A 20,752-nucleotide genomic window follows, 5' to 3' on the forward strand; every position below is an offset into this window, starting at 1 on the left:
GGAAAATATAATTCAATACGAATGGGAGATTCGGTACAAATATAAAAAAAATACACGTTGGGCATACCACTATATACATGATCCACGGAGTTCACATAGATCATATTACAAAGAGATTATTCAGTGAAGCCAAGAGGCAAATTTTCAGATTCAAGAGCTAGGAAAATATCAATTTCCGCTTTGTAACGAAGTTTTAGACTCTAGAGGAATGGAACTGCTTAGAAGTCCGGGAGGAAGACAAAGGACGTAAAAAGCGTCTTAGTAAGCTTCGACTTTTGAATGCAGGTTTAACACGCTAATAAATTAAACCTTCCCGCAAGAGGTAACACGACTACTAAGTACACGGTAACCTTCCTAGTGGTGACTGCAAGTTAAGCTGTTCAATAAACTACTACTGTCATGGCCTTCAGTAAAGTACGTTGACACTATTATCATGAATTTCGAGAAACATGTCGCATTAATGAAGACTCAAACTGGCAATACCATACGGAGATTTAAAACACGTTTCTACTGAAACGGTTATTTCGACCTAAGGCAAGGGAAATGAAAGGAGGCTAAAAACGAACTTCATAATAAGAGCTTTTCTCGAAATATTATATCAGATTTACAAGGTCGACGACGCAAGAAGTACGCGTGGGATTAACATGTACACAGCACTTTAGTTGGAAAAGCCAGAACCCCCTTGAGACATCAAGTCGTAGATGGAAAAGAAATTTACAAAATAGATCTTAGAGTAACAGGTGTTATCAAACTCAGGGCAGTGTCCAGTGGTGGTCTCTTGTAAGCGCGATAGTACGAGTTCGGGCTCTAAAAAGTCGAGAAATTTCTTGGATAGCTGAGTGACTACTAGCTTCTCAAAAGCAACTTGCGAATTAACAATAGCAGGAGTCAAAATTCATTAAAACACCTGTAAAGGGACACACACTACAATATTATGTTGGACAGGGTCCATTTCCTATCGCATGATCCCTAACGACTCTCACGTTAATAAATAGTGAAGTCTACGCGATACCTAACAAAACTTTTAACTGTGTACAGACACCAGATATGAACTTCAACAGCTGAATTCAGATCAACAACGAACAAACCAGTTTTAAATGAGTGATGTGGTGAGACCGACGGGACGGCTGGCGTGGTACGAGATAGCCTGCTGAGAAAATACGAAGTCACTGGATCATCAGATCACAAACTGGGTCGGACATGAAGAAACCGTGGACAAACACGGCAAGGCTAAAGGCACTTCTGCTGTAACACCAAATCGAATTCTCCTTCTGCAAGTCAAATGAAAATATTTTTGATCTGATGAAATCCTGGTGTCGTCCTTTTCGGACAATTATTCCGAGTAAGAGTTCACGAAACTTAAGTAACGTACCTACTAAGTGTATCGACCGAATTAATTTTCGGTCCACATTAACGTGCCTGAATTATCTTTCGAAAGACGTACAAACATGTACCATGACCATGTGCTGCTAATATGCACCAGCCACGGTTCGAGCAAGCGTACACAAGACCCACTAAAATATGTTCCATTCATTCTCCAGAAAATATTAACTTGCAGGGAACGTACGTGCACTCCTGGTCAAATACGGACAGTCAACTGCGCATAAAGGCAGGGACAGGAATTACCTTACCTTATTTTATTAAGGATTATTGGCGCTATCGATAAATTCATAAATGGTGGGAAACAGGTTGACTTTAGCAGAAATGTTCATGATAATGACATAAAATAACTTAGAAATTATACATTAAACCGACTACAGTTTTAAAAGCAAGATGATAAATGACACGAGAAACTTCCCAATTCAGCTCTGGCAGCATTTGATTTATTTCGACTACATGATGACGCACACATCACCGAGGAAATGATGGATTCTAAAGATTCGAAATCATGGCGTCCGCAAATCTAATCTCTCTCTACCGGGTATTTCTTTCTTTTGAGGTCTATTAAGGCCAGAAATCCAGGCTTCTCGGGTTGTGCTCCGTACTACAATACTGAATGCATCAATCAGCCGTGTCCATAGAGATCAAACAAAATATGTGACACGGACGTTTGTGATTCATTCAAAGGTTTGCAGTGACGATAACTAACACCTTCTAAATCTGAATAAATATTAACGATGCCTGTTAATCGAATAAAACTTTTAGTCGATTAAGCACTTGATATGAAGGAGAAATACGTGGAGTCCTTGTAGAAACAAACTTGAAACAGATCAGTTGCTAATTTATCACAAACAAAATGCCATGCTAAATACGAAATCGCAAATGATTTGTACACTATCATAGTATATATTACAGTTAACCAACACTGAAAAACGACAGAACTGTTGATATCAAAACAAACACCAAAGATTGATATTTAGAACAGTAATAAATAAAAATCTTAAACATATGGGCAAAACATTTCTAATCTGTATACGCCTGTGTTAGTTAAATAATGTGTTCTTAGGTTAAAAATTAGTGTAAGCGTAGTAGCAGATGAATCAACAGAATGAAGAATTACTTCATAAATCAGGATAGACCTGACAAATACATTAAAAATATACGTAACATACGTTTAACAGTTTGAAGGAAAGAATACAAGTCATACCGGTATTTCGAAAAATCCACTTTTCCTGGGATCACGTGTACACTAGAAGAAGTACAGGGCTACGTCGCAGTTCCTCTGTGATAAATAACTGGACCACGTGCTCGCGGGTGCTGGCTACACACTGAATAAATACATCGCTGCTAAACAAATACCTCAGTTCTTTTAAGTGAAGGCAGACACTCCTAATCGTCAGTACGTTAACGAACTTTCTGTTCCACGAGGGCGCTGTCACACAGAACTGTTCTTTGCGATAAGATGACTGTGAGATGGCATATGTCACGATACGCGACTCAAATATGCTGCATACACTAACGAAAAACTGCAAAAAAAAAAAAACCGTGAAACGCCTTCGACGGTGAAGTGTCACGGCTGACAGACAACAGCAGTAGCATGCTGAGATCTCGCCTAAAAGCGTCGACACATCATCGTATCGCCAGTCAGTCCTGTGTAAAGGCGCCTCAAAGGCAAGGGATGTCTTGATAAGCGATTATTAGCTTTTCAAAGGATTCTGCTCCACGGATTTCGTTATAGGCATGCACGTTCAGTAATTGAAAAAAAACTTCACACACTGAAATCCGCTCCTGTTCTGAAAACACTACCAGTGTGCATACTGGTTGAGTGCACAATGGGTCACCATTTCTTTCACATGGCAAACCAATGTCACACGATTCGCTTGTGCAAGCTACATCCGCCTGTATGTACGCAGGGTTCACTGTAGCAAGGTGAAATAAGTTATTACTGGGTCCTATTTTCCTGCACTCGCAGCGACTTTGTGTTGACAACAAATTAGTACCTTGGCATGAACAAGTGCAGAAAGAATTCAACGATCGTACCACATAACACCGTCGATGTTTTAGCTTTTACGTTAATCAGCATCTCTTACTTCACAAGGAAACCAGAGATTGTGGAACTCTTTATCAATCTTGACTTTCATTGAGCTTGAAAAAAACTTCATTAGCAGTCAAAAGTTCGCAATATGGAGGCTGTGTAAACCTCTCAGCATATAAAATTGTTCACAAGAATAGTCACATATTGCCAACAACCGAAATTTTACTTTCTTATTGCTTTCCCTGTAACCTCCAACCTGCACTTTCCGTATGTATATATATATATATATATATGTGTGTGTGTGTGTGTGTGTGTATATGCATGCAAATGGTTCTGCACATCCGATGATTTCGGAACAGTAGCACAACCCTCTCTTCCTCCTACCCCTCCAATACGCACAACCTCTGAACTCGCAGTGCGGATGGCATAAAGTCAATAGAAACCAGGAATATCCTTAGACAGATTCCATCACCACCGACAAAGTAAAGCACTAAAGTTCGACTCAAAGCAGGAGAAAACAAATCAAAAGAGCTCACGCTACAAAACCCCCTTAAATTTCTTCTAAGAAATGTCAGAAACCTTCTAGTGACTTAAAAAACTGGTTCAATATGCCCAAGAGCACAGCACAGTCGGATAAGCGTAGTCTGTAGTCAACCGATGACCACTAACCGTCCAAGGCCAGTCGGAGGATCCAGAAGGCGGCGTCAGGTCATTCAACCCTTAACACCGTTCTCCAAGATTTTTCTCATCTCGAACGTAAGGAGCAATGCACATTCTTACTTCGACCACCGAGTATCTAACACGTGACGTGACAAATTACAACCCCTAATTATAAAGAGAAGAGACAAAGCTGGAGGTAACATGTGCCTCCGACACGCTGGTGCTCCCTGTAAGACAACACGGCACCATACCACAAAGATCCTGTACCTATCCGAAGTCAAACACCGTCAATTACTTCAACAATTTGCATATTTAATTTCGTTACGTTTAATATCAACGGAGAAACACCACGCTTCAATTTCAGACGTAGTTTTAAAGTTAAAGTTCTAGGACTTCCATCCACCCCTTTCTCGTGTTTTTTTCACCTCTAATTTAAGAGTTAAGTTATTCTAAAGCAAATTCGTCATGGTTTAAAGCATGCAGATTTAAATCTATGTCGAGGCCTTCGTGCGGACCGCTAAGGGACCTGGGAATGGATTGTTTCTTAGACATCAGTCAACCTAGATGTGTTTCTAGGTCCTGCTTCTCACTTCGTTGCGTTAAAGTTGCAAAAGACCGACTTGTATTTAAGATAAACTACGGGAAGAAATATTTTTATTGGCCTAACCTTCGTAATAAGTTTCCAAATTCTACATTCTTTACAAGCTACGTTGTGTGTCTTTATACCAACACTCGTTAACTCTCAATTTGCCTATTCGGCTAGTCATGGCGAAAGGTCGTTCGTACACTGCACAGCTTCAACGGCAAACCTAATCATTGGGGTTAATGTTCCACGCATAGATAACTTCATAGTTACATTCAAGAACACCGTGTCATGCATTATGACAATGTGCAGATGGTTTCTAACTCAAGAGCGTCCCAAAATTCTGACATTCCGACTAGATGTCCGATCAACTTATGTCCCTGTCGACTATACATCTGTATATCTCTTATGTCGTGTTATCATGGATACGGATAAACCACTGTGATAGTAAACTGTATTCGTTAAAACAGAAGTTCTACTAAACAAAACTGCCAGTATGTTATAAATATGTGGGTTTCCTTCCTTACCCACATTTATAAAACCTTTTTCCAGTTCCGTGCAACAACTGATATTTATGTACTCATTCCGGAAGAAAAAATGTTGGAAGATGCTCTTTAACATTAGGATAAAGTTGGAATAAGGATAACCTGCTCTTGGGCGGCAGAAGTTGAATAATCTTGAGTTCTGTCGGACATTATCACCACCAACGTCATTTCCATCAACTCGTAACCATTTGGCACGCCTTTGAATCACGAGGAAGCCTTAAATGTCATATAGGTCCTAATTATATATTACGTTTAAGTTATTCATGGGACAGGCGTTTCTTGGAATACCTTGAATCACAAAGTTAAAATTACATATTAATTTACGTAATACAATAACGATGATGATGATAATCTTGTTGCAATTCGGGTGTCAGCCTAGATACCACAGAACGCCGTCCACTTCGTTCCCGTCATACTAAATTCACATTTAGTTTTAGTACAATTCCTGATGCGAACACTTTCACGAGCTGGTACTATTGGAAAGGATGTTTACAATAAAAGAGTATTTATTTTGTAAACAAGGAAATTAAATATTCCACAAAATAAATTGTAATTCACACGAAACTTCCTATTATATCCCCGTGACGTCCAAATTCCTTTTCTCCGTCACACAGACAAATTCTATACTTTCTTATAAATCATAACTTTCAGTTTGTAAACAAAGCATTGTTTCTAGGAAGGAATTGCAGGCGGGCAACGTCTAGGAAATACGGGCTTGCGAGATGTTTCTGAACAAACAAACAACGGTTATACCATTTGGACACAGATAACAATTCACTCTCTAGACACACGAACTTATCGGATACGGAATTCTTGTAAGTCCACAAGCGAATGTACCCTGACCTAATTAACAAGTCTTGAACACGTAACGGCATAAGATGTATTACCTGATAGGCAGTGATGCATCAACATCGTACAGTTATTACCGGAGGGAGACAACACGCATCCCGGAAAAAGACGCATTCCGGTTCGGGGGCACACTGTCCCAGACTATGTTTACGTTGTCTGAATATTACAGAAGGCGGATACAATGCCAGAATACAAACTACTGTTCTTCGTCACTGCCGCCATATGGCAATACAAAATGATGAACTCAGCTGGGTGTTTCAAACACATGTTCACTTATTGTCTTCATGAAAGTGCGCTACTTTCGATTTGGGCGTCTCAAATTACATCTGCTCCGAAGTTGGTGTTGCAACAGTAGGTTTGGTTCGTGACTCAAAAACGCAGTGAACATAAACAGGGATTCTTCTACAAAGCCTACGCTATGACACCGGTTATGGAGGTCGCTGGAGCACGACGGTACTGGTGCTGACTTCGAGTCCCATCCAGAGCATGAAGTTTAACTTGTATCTAATCACCACCCTTAACCATTCTTTCCTATGGGCTTGGTTGTGAAACTGGTGAGGCTAACCATGAAAACAGCACGACAGGGGTCAAAGTTCACTATACCAGTTACGAGACCAGGAGTAACGTATTACGAAGAACTTAGTATTGCTGATAAAGTAGCTTTAATGATGCTGTTAGATTAAATTTTAACACTGGAGTCCATCATATGAGTCTGGGCCTCATAAGTGAAACGCCAATTACTGAGAAACGTTATAAACAAAGCGTAAACTAATTACTCAACTTAAAATGTGTGAATATGTGGACTTTGGTTGTTTACTTGGAAGTTAATATCGTTGGCAACCTGGCCTTCACAACAAGAACTGTTTTTAAGTAATGACATTTTCAGTCAACAAAATTAAGCAATAGATTCATGTAACGCAGTCCGTTCCCTGCACGCGGAAGGAAGAAGGCAGTTGCTTGTGTCCGTGAACCGGTTTATCCCGACAGACAGGTCTGGCCTCAGCTTTGCCTGGGTCAATTTCATGTCTTGTTCGTCTAACATACAGTATGGGCAGTAACATTAACGCAACGCATTTCTTCCTAGTACTTACCCACATGTTCTAGTATTTATATGGTGAGGGGAAACGTCCGGCGAAAGAATATTACGGTACGAATTACAAAGTGAAAAACAACTTTCTCAAAAAAAAAACCTCACGCTTCAGTATATCAAGTTTGGCAGAGCCTTGTGGCCTTTGGCATGCAAGCGAACGCAAGGATCGCGAGTTCGAATCTCGTACATGTCCTCAATGTGTGTGTAACAGCCGTGCACTCCAATTTGTGGTTGTCTGCATTGAAATAACCCCAATGCAGAGAAATAACTGTAGAAAAACATTAATATCAAAAGTTATTAACTGTATTACTGTGCACATGTATACAAGTCAATGTAGTACAGACTGTAAACAGCAGGTATGATTCTAAAAATATATAATTACTGTGCTTCATCACAAAGGTTTAAATCATTCATGCCAACAACTGTGGAGACAACCATCAGTTCGCTTTTGGTTTATACGTGAGTGTGCCCCAAGATATGAAAATGCATACACAAATTTAACCGGGAGACCTAGGTAGGAAGACAATTTTAAAACGTATCTTAGAAATAAAGACATTGACGACGTGGATTGGCAAATGAGTAAGCGTCTCCTACATACGATTCCATTCACAGGATAACAGACGCCACTTGCATTATACATGAGACACACATTTAAATGAGTATAAAACAGAAAATATTCCTTCTTTAAACTTTGTTACCGGCAGGAGATACTGTCACTTACAAGACACGTTACTTCTTGCATTAGGAACACTTAACCGGTACCCAGACAGACAGCTAGAGCAGTTTCGCTTCTAAAACAAGAGGGTAGGTACGTCTAGGTCTAGAGGCTCAAATATCGACCGTTTGTTAGAGAAGGCTGTCTAAAAGGGTGGAGAGATTACAGTCTTACTAATGACGTCTCATTAGACAGGAGTGAGCCGTCAACATGCTTAGCATAGCCACGGCGGTGTAGACAGCTTGAAGTCCGAACATGTGTTGCGTGGATTATGAAACTGTGTTTTTAATAACTACCACTGAATCTGAAAATATGAGGCCATAGCTTAACGATATATTTTAAAACATAAGGCTCCAACTGTACTAACAAACAATAAATAGTCTGAACCGACTGAGCAATGCTCTAAGTCTAAAACATTGAAAGACAAATGACAACGTATAGTCTTGAACATGTCCTAGTTCACGAATCTGAGTACCTAATATAACTGGACACGAGTACACACACCACACAGACCTATCTTCGGCTATTTAACAACATCGAAATTGCTAAGTAATGTCGGAGAGTTGAACCCTTCGGCGAGTCAGTCCACAACCTGGGGTTCGATCCGGGCAACTCTAGCATATGAAGGAATGACATGACATTTTATCATTATATACACATCTTGATAACAGATCAAACAACTGCTTGCTTCAATCAGTATAGTCACTGAAACACAAAGAATACTGAATACAACTGTCTCGAGGCACTCTTATTTTAATTACTTCAGTACATTTAAACATCACAACTTTCGAATTTCTTGTAGTAAAATAAAACGTGCAACAAATAAGAATGGTTACGATCACACTTGCATTCCGTAGCCCTTTCTTTTGGCGACGAGGTTGCGTTTTCATTATCCCAAGGTTAACTGTCCTCGTGATTAAAATCCAAGCGCAACAAAGCATGTGCATGTTATTGTTATATGGTGGTTCTGACGTCACATTATTGCATCACACAGATTTCACTCATAATGTGTTCATGTTGAGGTGAAACGGCAGTTTTCACATTCGTGAGAAGAAATCAAGGCAACTGTCATGCACAAAATTAGTTAAATTCATTGTTTCAACGTCTCTATGAGCTCAAACGAGAACCAAAATGAAATGCACACTGGATAAGATCATAAAGAAGTAATCACGCCATAATTCAACTATTTATTTTTTAAAAAAATCATATCAGTCAGAATTTCAATGCTTGTCCTCTCCGATTTAACAGAGATCTGGAAAAAAATTACATTAATACAGAAGGGAAATAAATAATTGTTCTTATTCTCACGAAATATATTTGAGTAGATATCTACAAGACAATGTTTGTGAAGACAAGCACTCAATTTGTCGAGCATATTTTGACGTGTACTCGTAGAAAACAAGAAGCAGAAATCTCAAAATCATAGTATTTCCTAAAATAAACCAATACAGTATAACGAAGAAAAAATAAATACATAAATGTGTATTAGCGTATTTAAAAAAAACTATGGTGAAGTAACGAAATGAAAATGGAACACATTTTACTCTGTACTCGCAGTACACAGCTGTTCAGTGTTTTAGTTGAAAGGAACTTGTACAACTATATATTTATACAATTCGCCAAATGCGTTTAGGTTAGTATTTTACGATCACAATATGAGTCATGTAATTGTTAAGTTTATTGTAATGGAAGACATCAAAGCACATGAAGATGGCTAAGTGTTGGCCAACACGTGCGTGTTTTGCATACACACGGTGGCTGCACCAACTTACGCCGAGGAAGCTCTACGTCACTGCCATTTGGGCACAGCTTAAAATTACAGGACAAAAATAACCAAAAAATATGCACCTTTTAGTATGAAACGGAAAATAAACATGTTTACTGCTCTAGATAGACCTGCTGAACAACAGCGCCAATTTATGGACGGTCATTCAAAGTGCATATTTCATACGAAATATTCTATTTTGTGCGTGTTAAACAGAAACATCACGATAAAGCCGAAATTCCAAGTTCCATAAGTTTATACTAGTTTAAAGTTTACATTACGTATGAGTGGTCTCTATTCGGATGAAATCTGAAACGTAGTACGCCATGGCAATACAAAAACAAGCAGTCTGCACCACAGTACAAAATCCAAGTGTGATCGCCCGCTATACATAAGTATTGGCAGCAACCCAAGAAACTCTGTTTGTACTCCATTACTCCCTGAACCAATTCTTCTAACACGGCAAACAAAGAAAGCTCGCAAAGCGCTGGCGCCCTGACACCCCCCCCCCCCCCCAGTCCTTCAATCGATCAAAGGCAGCCAACAGCGTACACCGAATTCACCTCATGCATAAATGAGAGCCGAGGTGACTCAGTCGCCAAGCTTAAGAAAAAAATCATTGTCGTCTTCTCGTGTTCAATTTCAGTGTACTCATGCTGGATTTTCGAATAATTTAAGAACAGTTTCTCCATATACCTTACACGAAACACTCTTTCATAATTACCAATAAGATGCCACTTCAATTTGTACTAAAATAAGTTGTCAATTTTACACGGCTAGTCCAATACAGGCATACCTCGTTTTATTGCGCTTCGCAGATATTGCGGGGGGGTTTTTAAATACAAATTGAAGGTTTGTGGCAACCCTGCGTCGAGCAAGTCTATCGGCGCCATTATTCCAACAGCACGCGCTCACTTTCGTGTCTCTGTGTCACATTTTGGTAATTCTCGCAATGTTTTTTTAGACATAATGCTACTGGACACTTAACAGACTACAGTACAGTGTAAACATAACTTTTATATGCAGTGGGAAACCAAAAAATTTGTGTGACTCGCTTTATTGCGGTGGTCTGGAACCGAGCCCGCAATATCTCCGAGGCATACTCTTAAATTCTCGAAATGGAAGAGAATGTCACGGCTGAGATGCAAATTAAATTCATGCTTCAAGTAAAGCACCCCGCATCAACCCTGTATCCGAAGCACTAAAAATACATATTCAGATTGACGTCTTTCACACAGTCACCGACCCGATAAAACTCTGTTCCCGACCCCTAAAATCGATGCATGGTTCGCTAGAGATCGGCCTCATATTCAACCACACACTGCACGCATATACGTTCTTTCAGGACAGCGCAGACATTTTCGGTGTCAACTGCGTACTTCTTAACACTTGTAAGTCTGTTTCGGAAAACTGTGTAGGCTACTGTTTTCACCATCATCACTCAATTCATAACGCTAACCGTCGATTAGCTAATCAATAAATTCCTCACCTTTTATGGACCCCAAAGATTAATTACCGCTTTAACAACAGCCTGCCACCAGCCCCTGATAAAATGAACTTCCATAAAATTACGCTGACATTAATTTACACGGGTAGCTTGTTTGGTTGAATACAATTTTCCATAATTTCATTCAGGTTGTATAATGTATTTGCTTCTTGTTTTCATAATGAATTGGACTGTTATCATTGTACCACGGCCGCGTGTGTCTGATAAACAAATACAGCCGAATTCAAATAAATTCATGAAAGCTACACGCGTTTGCACTTTTCAATATTAACACAATAATTTGTACTTACAAGGTAATTCTGTCGGTATTACTGTTAGTGTTTGCTGAGAAGTGACATTCATGGGAACTCCTCTTTTCCCACATCCCACATGAGACACCATGACACAGCGTGTATGCGAACATGTTTTACCTCAATTCATATTTTCAAAACACTGTGTCTCTCAGACTCAAGATGTTTGTTGGTTTATCTATGGGACGATCGAACAGACTATAACTTCCTCTCCTCAGGAGTTCAAATGCTGACTACAAATTTCACGGTAGGGCCACCCATTTTGTTTTCAAGTCTTTGGAAGGTGTGTTAGAATCACAGATAAAAGGTTATTTACCTAAGTAACCCTTCATCGTTATCATTATAAATTTCCTGCGTTCTAATTCTTTCCCGGCGGGAAGTCAAAGAAACAGCCCACCAACAGCGGCCTTCCTCGTATTGAATGAAGGATTCGTTATCGTACTACGTTCCTGGGTTGGTACGGAGTACGTCTACGTCACTTCGACAAGTTTCTACTTGCATCAACCGGAATGTGGTGACGTGCCCCAGGCCCGTAATGGTAAGGCAAGCCCAGTTAACCAAGCACGCTTCGGTCCAACACTAAACACTGTTCCTCCATCTTGGTAATGTTCTAAACTCAATTCATCCCGAACAACTGTTTTGGACAAACATTTCATCGCCGTAGACCTAGACGTAAACGGTTCTCGACCGGTTTGAATACCTAGTGTCACGGGTTTGAATCCACTTCGATGTACAGATGTCAATGTCCACGTTTGTCTGTCTTGGTGTTATTCTACGTAATCGCAGGACTTGCGATGGACCGATTCCCCCATCGGATTTCTACCAAATGTTTGAGGGTTTATGGTTTCAGATGTAGTTCTGAATCCGAACCCGAACCGATCAGAGGCCGCTGGACGTAGAATATTTTCCGTGCTGTTGGTTCGGCCCATCGTCTGTTGCGGCCAAGCGGTTAGCAATCCTGCTTTATATTCCGGAGATAACGGGTTCGATCTTGGCCTAAACACAGGCTATCCTGGCACGTTTTCGTGATTTTCCTCAGTTCCTGCAAGATCACGCTGGCACATACACACAAACTGGTTCATCATCGATAGTTTTACTGAACATGTGTTACGTTTCATTTTCATATGCCATAGGGCAAAGATTTCTATGCAATTACATATTTATGGCCATATATATGGCAAGGCCGTGGTCTAGGCAACACGGAGTTTTACTCCGGGGGCATCCCAACAATTACTCCATTCACACACACACACACACACAGAAGAAGGCAATGGCAAACCACTTCTGGATCATCTGCCAAGAACGTATATGAACAGGTCCCAGTCCGAGAAAAGGATGGAAGGATCCTGTTCATATGGACCTGTCGTCAGACAGAACACTAAAAAAAAAACTTTCGTACTCTGTTTTCGTGTAGCGAAACTTAGTGGTGTGACCTCACGTATGTTTGACAAGTTAGTGTGTGTCGGTGAACAAATTTTCGGAACACTGTCCTAACTCTGTACCTTTCTTATTCGGTCGCACCAATAAACATCACATAAATGTTCAACACAAACGTTCGGTCTAAAGAAGACGACTAAAAACGGTTCGTACCTGTCTCTAACAGCAAGAAAGACGTTGACACAAAAAATGCACGAATACATTAATGCCCCATCAAAACTATCCGCATCACTTACTAAGAAAAGTTTATCAACAGCAATGTTTGGTACACAATTTACCAGCTGCACAATAACATTACTGAAAATGCATATTCAGTCAATGAAAACTGTTCTTTTATTCAAATATTTTACAATGTATATTCCTAAAACACACACGTGACCCATCTATGTTGCAAGGTTGGTACCATTACTTAACGTATGAAAATTACAGAATTAAGTAAAAAAATTCATATTGTGAGTAAATGGAGACACGTATTTAGGCGTACAACTCATCCTAAAGATACGTAGTTTCTTTGGTAACAACAATGCACGCAAGCTGACCATTGTTGTCGGTACATATTGACACATTGTTGTGTTACACATTTTTCTGTCGATTTTTCGTAACGCTTTTTTGCGGAATGACACTGACCCTTTCATAGAGACGTATTTACGTCAAAAAAACCAAGAGTACGTTTACGGGCGGGTTACCAAAACAACCAGTTTGACTGTGTTTGTAACAATTCTGCCTACTTTTCTAAACGTACACTACCTCACTATTGGCAAACAATCTTGTACCATGTAATTCTGTGGATGCCCCATTAATTTGAAGGGGCCATTTATGTACGAGTTTATCCGACTAGTGATCGTTAACTGTTGACAATGGGGCAGACGCTTGGGTTTCGCTAGCCATATCAAATTTATATGACACAAACAGGATATTATCAAAATTGTTAATTTTCGAAAATATGAAATCAGTGTACGAAATATAATGCATCAATTTTAGATAACAATGTCACGACGAATTCTTGGTTTAAAAATTGTAATTTCTTTCCATTAATGTTTACCAAAAGACACGAAAATAGATCATAATTAATCACACCTGGTACAAATTTACGCCAAATGTTACGTACTTGGACTAAAACATTTCTGAATAAATTATTATAATAATACATCTTAACTCACTTGATAACCATTTTGGAGTGATGTTCCCGAGATGGGGATGATGGGTTATCACACGAAATTCTGACTGCTACGTTGAACCACTACACACACACACACACACACACACAATTACGATAAACAGCAATTAATTTTAAAAAAAAATTAACGCTCGCGCATAAATAATAGAACGCAATATTCCATGTTTTCTGCACACGTTTCGTCTATCTGCCTTTGTATAATATTGTTTTATAAATTGAGAACAAAGATAAGGAATTCACACGACGTAAACAACAGACGTCACAGCATATATTTATACACGAACCAAATCAAAGCTGGAGACGCTTCTAACACAAAGACTGCCACAGCATTGACGGTTAGACAACGACGAAGAGCCAAACAACACAGGCAGGACGTGACGCTAAGAACGCAGGGTACAAGCGCACCCAAATGACGACTAGTCCGACATCTAGCGTACGAGCAATACACTAGCTGTAAATGTAAACATGAAGTGGGGAGCAGAAATCGAGAAGGGGTCACAACCCAATTGGGGCTGAATGGCCCGGAGAAGAATAGGCAAGTTTCGAAAATACGTAAGAAATTCTGATGATAGTCCTAAACTTACCCTTAACAGCATTTTTCCAGTGTCAATAAGAAACCAGAGCTCTGAGAACGGCAGTCATGACAGCGTACTACGAGGTCATCCATCAAGCCAGTCTTGTCGGGTCATTTAACCTACGAACATGCACACACTTGTTCACGACCGTCATTTCCGTTTCAGCACTAAAAGCAGACGAAACTGGCAGGTGAAAGTCAACAGTCTAACAAAACTGAACTTCCCGATAACGAACTGTAAGTTTAGGAGGAATATTATCAAATCCCCAAACAATCACACCACAATACTACGGTATTTTAATAATGATAATATATCAATGCTGTGTCGTAAGCTGTAGAAAAACTTGTCTTATATTCATCCGATTTCAGTGGTCCGGCAGTACACTATCGGCAAAATATATCTTTACAGACACATCATTCGTGGAGGATTATATTCGCACCTCACTCGACGGTAAAATTTCATAGAAAATACCAATTCATCCCGCTAAATGTAAAGATTTAGTCTGGATTAATACATTCGTGGACTGTAAACAATCAAGTAAGTCGGCCTCCCACACACACAAAATATATCGGAGCCGAAAATCAACAAAGAATGCACGATTCTAGTTTCAAAATCTCAAGCGACAAAGATGAGTACACCCACTTCAGAAAACATGTGCACGGTATGAACACGTGTCCATCTACAGATGCTTCTGAAAGCAGTGAGTCTGCATACTCATGTTTCGTATCACAACTCAGCGTAATTTAATATTATATCAGCACTACTGCCATAATAGTCCTCAATACTTATTATTACAGGCTATGTCAGTCATACATCGCATCATTTCCTGTAAAACTGAGTCTGAATTTCACACGTGTTAATACACAATTTAATGTAACACTATTCTGTAAATACTTTAATATAAACACACAATCATTTTGCCAGAAATTTTGAGGCGAGAAAAAAAAATTCAACATTTTTTCCGATATATAATTCTCTAAGTCAGTCAGCTTTTGTGTGGATTATGAAAGCTGTAACTATCGGCAACATTACTTAAAGTATTTTGAAACTAAAGAAGTACCCACGTCATATTCTATGTCTGTTTCCCATACGATCCCCTCTAAATGCCAGAGTACCGATACGAGATCTTAAAATTACTTGTTTACATTACGTTCAATTATTTTTCCTCAATTTATGCAATCACTACTTTAATCCAGAACAACCCAATACAACTTTTACGTAACACATAAGCTGCACATTTTATATCAAATCTAAAACTTCTTGACGATGGTGAAGAGTCATTTGAATAAAAATTTCCTTAGATATTATCCATCGTCTAATAAATATAAAACGTAGCTCTATCTAGTGGGCCCAACTGTGTAGGAACCTGAAGACGGAGATAGAGTCCCATCTCCGAAACGTCGTTTTACGTTTTATATTTATTAGACGATGGATAATATCCAAGGAAATTTTTATTCAAATGCACATTTTATGTTAGTTTTTACGGACTGTCTTAAAATTTTGGTTAGTAGGCAGTTTAAATGTATCCAGTATATCTACGTTTTCCAGCAGTTGACCTACGTGGGGAACGTAATCTAGGGCTCCATTGGGCAGAATTTTGTGACATGATAATGTTTCATAAAATTAGCGATTCCTAAGCACTTATTCAAAAATTGAGAGCAAGAGTGGGCTAACCCACACGTTATCAAAACCGAGAAAAATAGAGATAAACTTCAATACAACTTCTGCAAATCCATTTTTTAAGGCACAGATTTAAAGTAAACAAACCACTCGTTCATTACAGATTTCAAACTTCGTGCGTTAGCCCACTGTTGCTGTCAGGTATTCAGTTTATTAATTTATATTATAAAAAACTTATCCATTCCAACTCAAACTTTCCACACGATATTTTTCTAGATTATTGCTAGTAGTAAGTTTAAGGCATTACAACAAGACGCAGACTGCAAACTACGTAGCTCATGACATAAAAGTTCCCAGTTAAATAGGACCAAAACATGTATTAGGCAGAACGAATGAAAACAAGGCCCATAAAATGGCTCACAGAGGAAACAGACTCAGAACTTGGTGCAGATGGTGAAACCAATTTGACTTCTGAACAAGAAATACAAGTATCTAGCCAACAACGTCTAACGTACAAACATTTCAAACACGCTCATGAAGAAAATTCATGTTCAGATCCATATCATACACTGTCACTTGATATTGCAATGAAATTCAGTTAGCGAGAAGTCAAAACCACTGATTCCCTCCCATTACATCGCATATCGCACAGCCGTAGCCTATTTTATTATCACGACTTATTTTCGTTATAGACGATCTCGATGTCAACCCAAAATAATCGTCTGTACTTGATATGTGTGTCAGAATAAATTAATTCGAACATGCAATATCAAAGGCGAGAGTTTCCTGCATTTAATTCTAAATTTCTTGGACAACCCTTCCGTTTTATTTTACATGTAACGACATATTCATTTTCTGGACGTCATTTAAGGCCCCGGGGGAGACTTACAATTATCAACTCCTGCAATAATAAAACAAAGGTTTGTGCTAGCCCCTCCCTTAATCATAACAGTTTAAGTAAAATAAGGAGACACTCGCATTTCTTCACTGTACACAAGTCACTCAGACATACAAATTAAGTCACTTACTTAAAGGCAACGCAGAGCTCCATTTCCATACAGTCCAAGATGTCACACCGAACAGGCCTCATGGCGATGGTGTTCTGAACACGCCGAGGAGAATTTAACATGTGAAGGGTTTGTCAAAATGAGGGTGACGCATACGGAACGGCAGGAATATACTCATCCCCCACTACCCATGACACGAGTCACATGTATTCAGCAAGTTCGAACATGCAACTGAATACACAGTTCCTATTTCGCAAGAGCAAAAGTTAATTACTATCAGAGGAACGTGATTTGACGGTCAGTGTGGTATTCCAGAACATAAAACGTCAAACCACATTAAAATAAATGTAGCCCGAATTAGTCGCGGACTATAGTATGGAGATGATGAATCCGACGGCTTTACCCCCACCCCTAAATTCCAACTGATCCAACGAGATTCTTTTCCATGACACAACTATCGCGTTGTAAGAGAAAAGGCAGCACATGATAAGACTATAAGCCTATCGCCTGATAACAGTGCAAGAATTTCACCAGCGCCATTACTGCGCTCAAAACATCGATCGTAAGCCTATACGTCCTTTCACATGGCTTACGAAGAAGATTTATGACTCAACGTTGTTCAAATTCTGAGTCACCATATAACAATGCAACGGTTTTCAAATACAGAATCGTCTAGATCTAGACTGTGACGTCGTCTGCCAACGTTTCGGAGGAACATACTGCCTCCATCTGTAGTCCTGAAGAACACCACTGACATTCACAATGCTTTATTCCAGTTACACTTATCTGCACTTTGCACACGTCATCAGGAACGATTATAACGAAAATAGTCTACTCAGACGCTTGTAAATGCTAACGATGTATATTTCTTGAAAATACATATAATAACGATAAATAATACGATCAAATTGAAGGTGCTGACATGGATCAAAAATGCATACAAAATGTTGGTTGTACTCAGAATACGTAGGAGAATGTGGGAGGATAATATTAAAATGGATGTTTTGAAACACAGTTGGAGAATGTGGACAGGACAAATCTAACTCAGGATGGAGGCCAGTCTTGTGAGTACTGTAATGAACCTTTGGCTTTGGATAAATGGTAAGGAATTTTTTATCTAGCTGAACACAGTATTAACTTCTCAAGGAGGACTTTGTTTCATGAAGTTAGTTCAGCTGGTCTCCTTACCGTTTATGGATCCAAAAAGTACACTACCATATTCACAAAATTACGCCACTGGAGCCTACACTAAACCAGCGGAATCCATTCTACACCTTCTCTAATATTGTCCTAACATCAACATTTATGATTCACAAGTGGTTTCTTCTTTTTAGGCCATCCACATAAAATTGTGTATGCACGTATTTCCTCCATGCCCTTCCCACCTCATTTTATTCAATTAATCACAAACTGTGATGCTTCATCAGTTTAACAGATGAATATGAATCATATATTAGTACTAAGGAAGTTGAAATGGCTGGGCACATTGTCCAAAATATGTTCCACCTCCATCAAGTAAATAAGCAGACCTTTTGTCACATATTCACTTTCAAACTTACTTTTACATTACAACTGGGTCCTTGACTACTATTCAATGTGTATTGGATAAAAACGTAAAATATATAAAAGAAATGTACTCTCAAATGTATCTGCTGAGAACTTTTGTTTCATATATGCTACTAAGGTCAGCTGTATTCTTACAAGTTACAAACTGGATGTTACACATTACTAATAAATGCACAGAAGAACATGCAAAACATATTTTACAAGGATAAACCAATTTAAACAAATTCTGGCAAACTAATATATATATATATACCTACACACACACTACAAAGCTTTCATTATACAGCTACAAAGTTGGTTATGCCATTGCAATTCGAATTTGTAACACCTGTGAATTACCAAAGAGTCAATGTATATGAAGTCTTAAAATAAATAATTACTTAAGTGCTTATACACTGTATCCACACTACAACTAGATTTGTTTTTATAATTAATAGCATACTATTGATTAGGAAACTGCTGTGTCACAAATAGCATGAATAGCGGCAAGGTTAAATTTATCTTATACCTTACCAATTTACAATTGATTAAAAACAATATTTGCCTATAAAATGCATCTAAAAGCAAAAATACTGTACACAAATTACTTGTCAATGCAAAAACCATAACATAACATAATCTAAATCCAGCATCTTAATAAGTTTCGAATTGTGTTACTTACAAAGTATGTAAGAGTGGCATTCTTCACAATTTCCCTTCACCTGTCACTATTCTTAGTATTAAAACCAGAAAATACATATTTCAGACATATAACGATCATCATTCACGATATCCAAACACAACAAATCCGTAGCCTTCCATTTAATTTTGACGTTGTGTGTATTATTTTATTCCATTTTATCCGGCAGTCTGAGAACATAGCAGGGGGCAGTGCAATTGGAATCGATTCTACTGCCTCTGCCGCATGCCATTTTTGTTTCAGTCATCGAAATAATTCATTTTGTTCATGTGCTTGCAGATGGCGCAGATGACCAAGATCGGTTTGTGCTGCCATCTTTCAGCATACAATACAACAAAAACCACAAGCTGCTAGACATGTGGGAAAATGCAATCTTACTGGAAAAGACTTTAAAAAATTCTGCAGTTAATATTAAATCACATTTTTCGTCTATCAAGTAAAAATTGTCACTTATAGGTTGTCTTCAACAAAGGGTCTTGTAACTTTTGTCTGCTATCAAGTTAAATTGTTTAATATATTTGAAAATTCTGGAAAGTAGGAAGTAGAACAAATGGAGTCTAAAATTCGTGGATTTTCAACACACTTTAAGCCAAAATTTGCTCTAAATCACAACTTTCAAAAATTCGGATTCTGCCTCAAAGGAAACTTCATGCATCTTTCTCCATTATAAAGATCATTACTTAATGCTGTTTGGGGACAGAATCAGTCTATTTTGAGAATCATATGAACCTAAAAACATGCAATGTAGGCAAAATGCAGTTATTGTTTATTAATGCAGGTAAGCTTTAGTGAGTTAGGCAAATAAAGAAATCATCGTGTTTGAAGCTACAACCACATTTACTTGTTTAGACAATGACTCAAGAATCCTAGCAAACTTTTTGCAGAAAAAGAAAAAACAATATTGGAAAACTACATATAAGTTAATAATTTATTATTAATAAGGAGATGAATTATATTTGTAAAAGTAAGATATTTCATGAACAAGATTGTACGTAATATTGATTGTGAATAAAGTGCCTAAATATAAAAATGATGTATGAATATGAAATGATAATAATTTTATGAAACTGAGTACGTACCTTTTCTTTGTACAACAGTATAAAGTAAAATATATAAAACTTACGTTTATTTGTTGTTTCCCAAGAATGCAAGCTTTCTTTCTTACTCTAGAAGAAGAATGAAGATGGACAGTATCTGAAAATAAAGTTCACGGGATACATAGACCAAAGAGAGATGGAAGAAATTATATAATGAGAGACTTTATGGTTAAGA

General features: G+C 38.4%; 1 protein-coding gene across 5 annotated transcripts in view; it reads right to left on the minus strand.

Annotated features, from left to right (window-relative positions):
• The window catches only part of Pli (E3 ubiquitin-protein ligase pellino), a 59,041-nt gene extending 39,397 nt beyond the window's left edge, over positions 1–19,644 (minus strand). The window contains exons 1-2 of one of the 5 annotated variants that reach the window (XM_022077046.2): positions 19,463–19,643; positions 14,618–14,727 (exon numbers count right to left, since the gene is read on the minus strand). Coding sequence is in view for 3 of the 5 variants with exons in the window: in XM_022077039.2 (XP_021932731.1) it covers positions 17,257–17,357 (101 nt within the window). In the remaining 2 variants the exon portion in view is untranslated. Of the gene's footprint in view, positions 1–14,016; positions 14,388–14,617; positions 14,728–17,256; positions 17,439–19,462 lie in introns of those variants that run through there. The other 4 variants (XM_022077044.2, XM_022077040.2, XM_022077039.2 and 1 more) reach the window with 4 other exon arrangements.
• Positions 19,645–20,752: the final 1,108 nt, after the last annotated feature.

The sequence above is a fragment of the Zootermopsis nevadensis genome, unplaced genomic scaffold, assembly GCF_977971745.1.
Source record: "Zootermopsis nevadensis isolate Lab colony 2312 unplaced genomic scaffold, Znev_1.0 Znev_ptg000029l, whole genome shotgun sequence".
Taxonomy (NCBI): Eukaryota; Metazoa; Arthropoda; class Insecta; order Blattodea; family Termopsidae; genus Zootermopsis; species Zootermopsis nevadensis.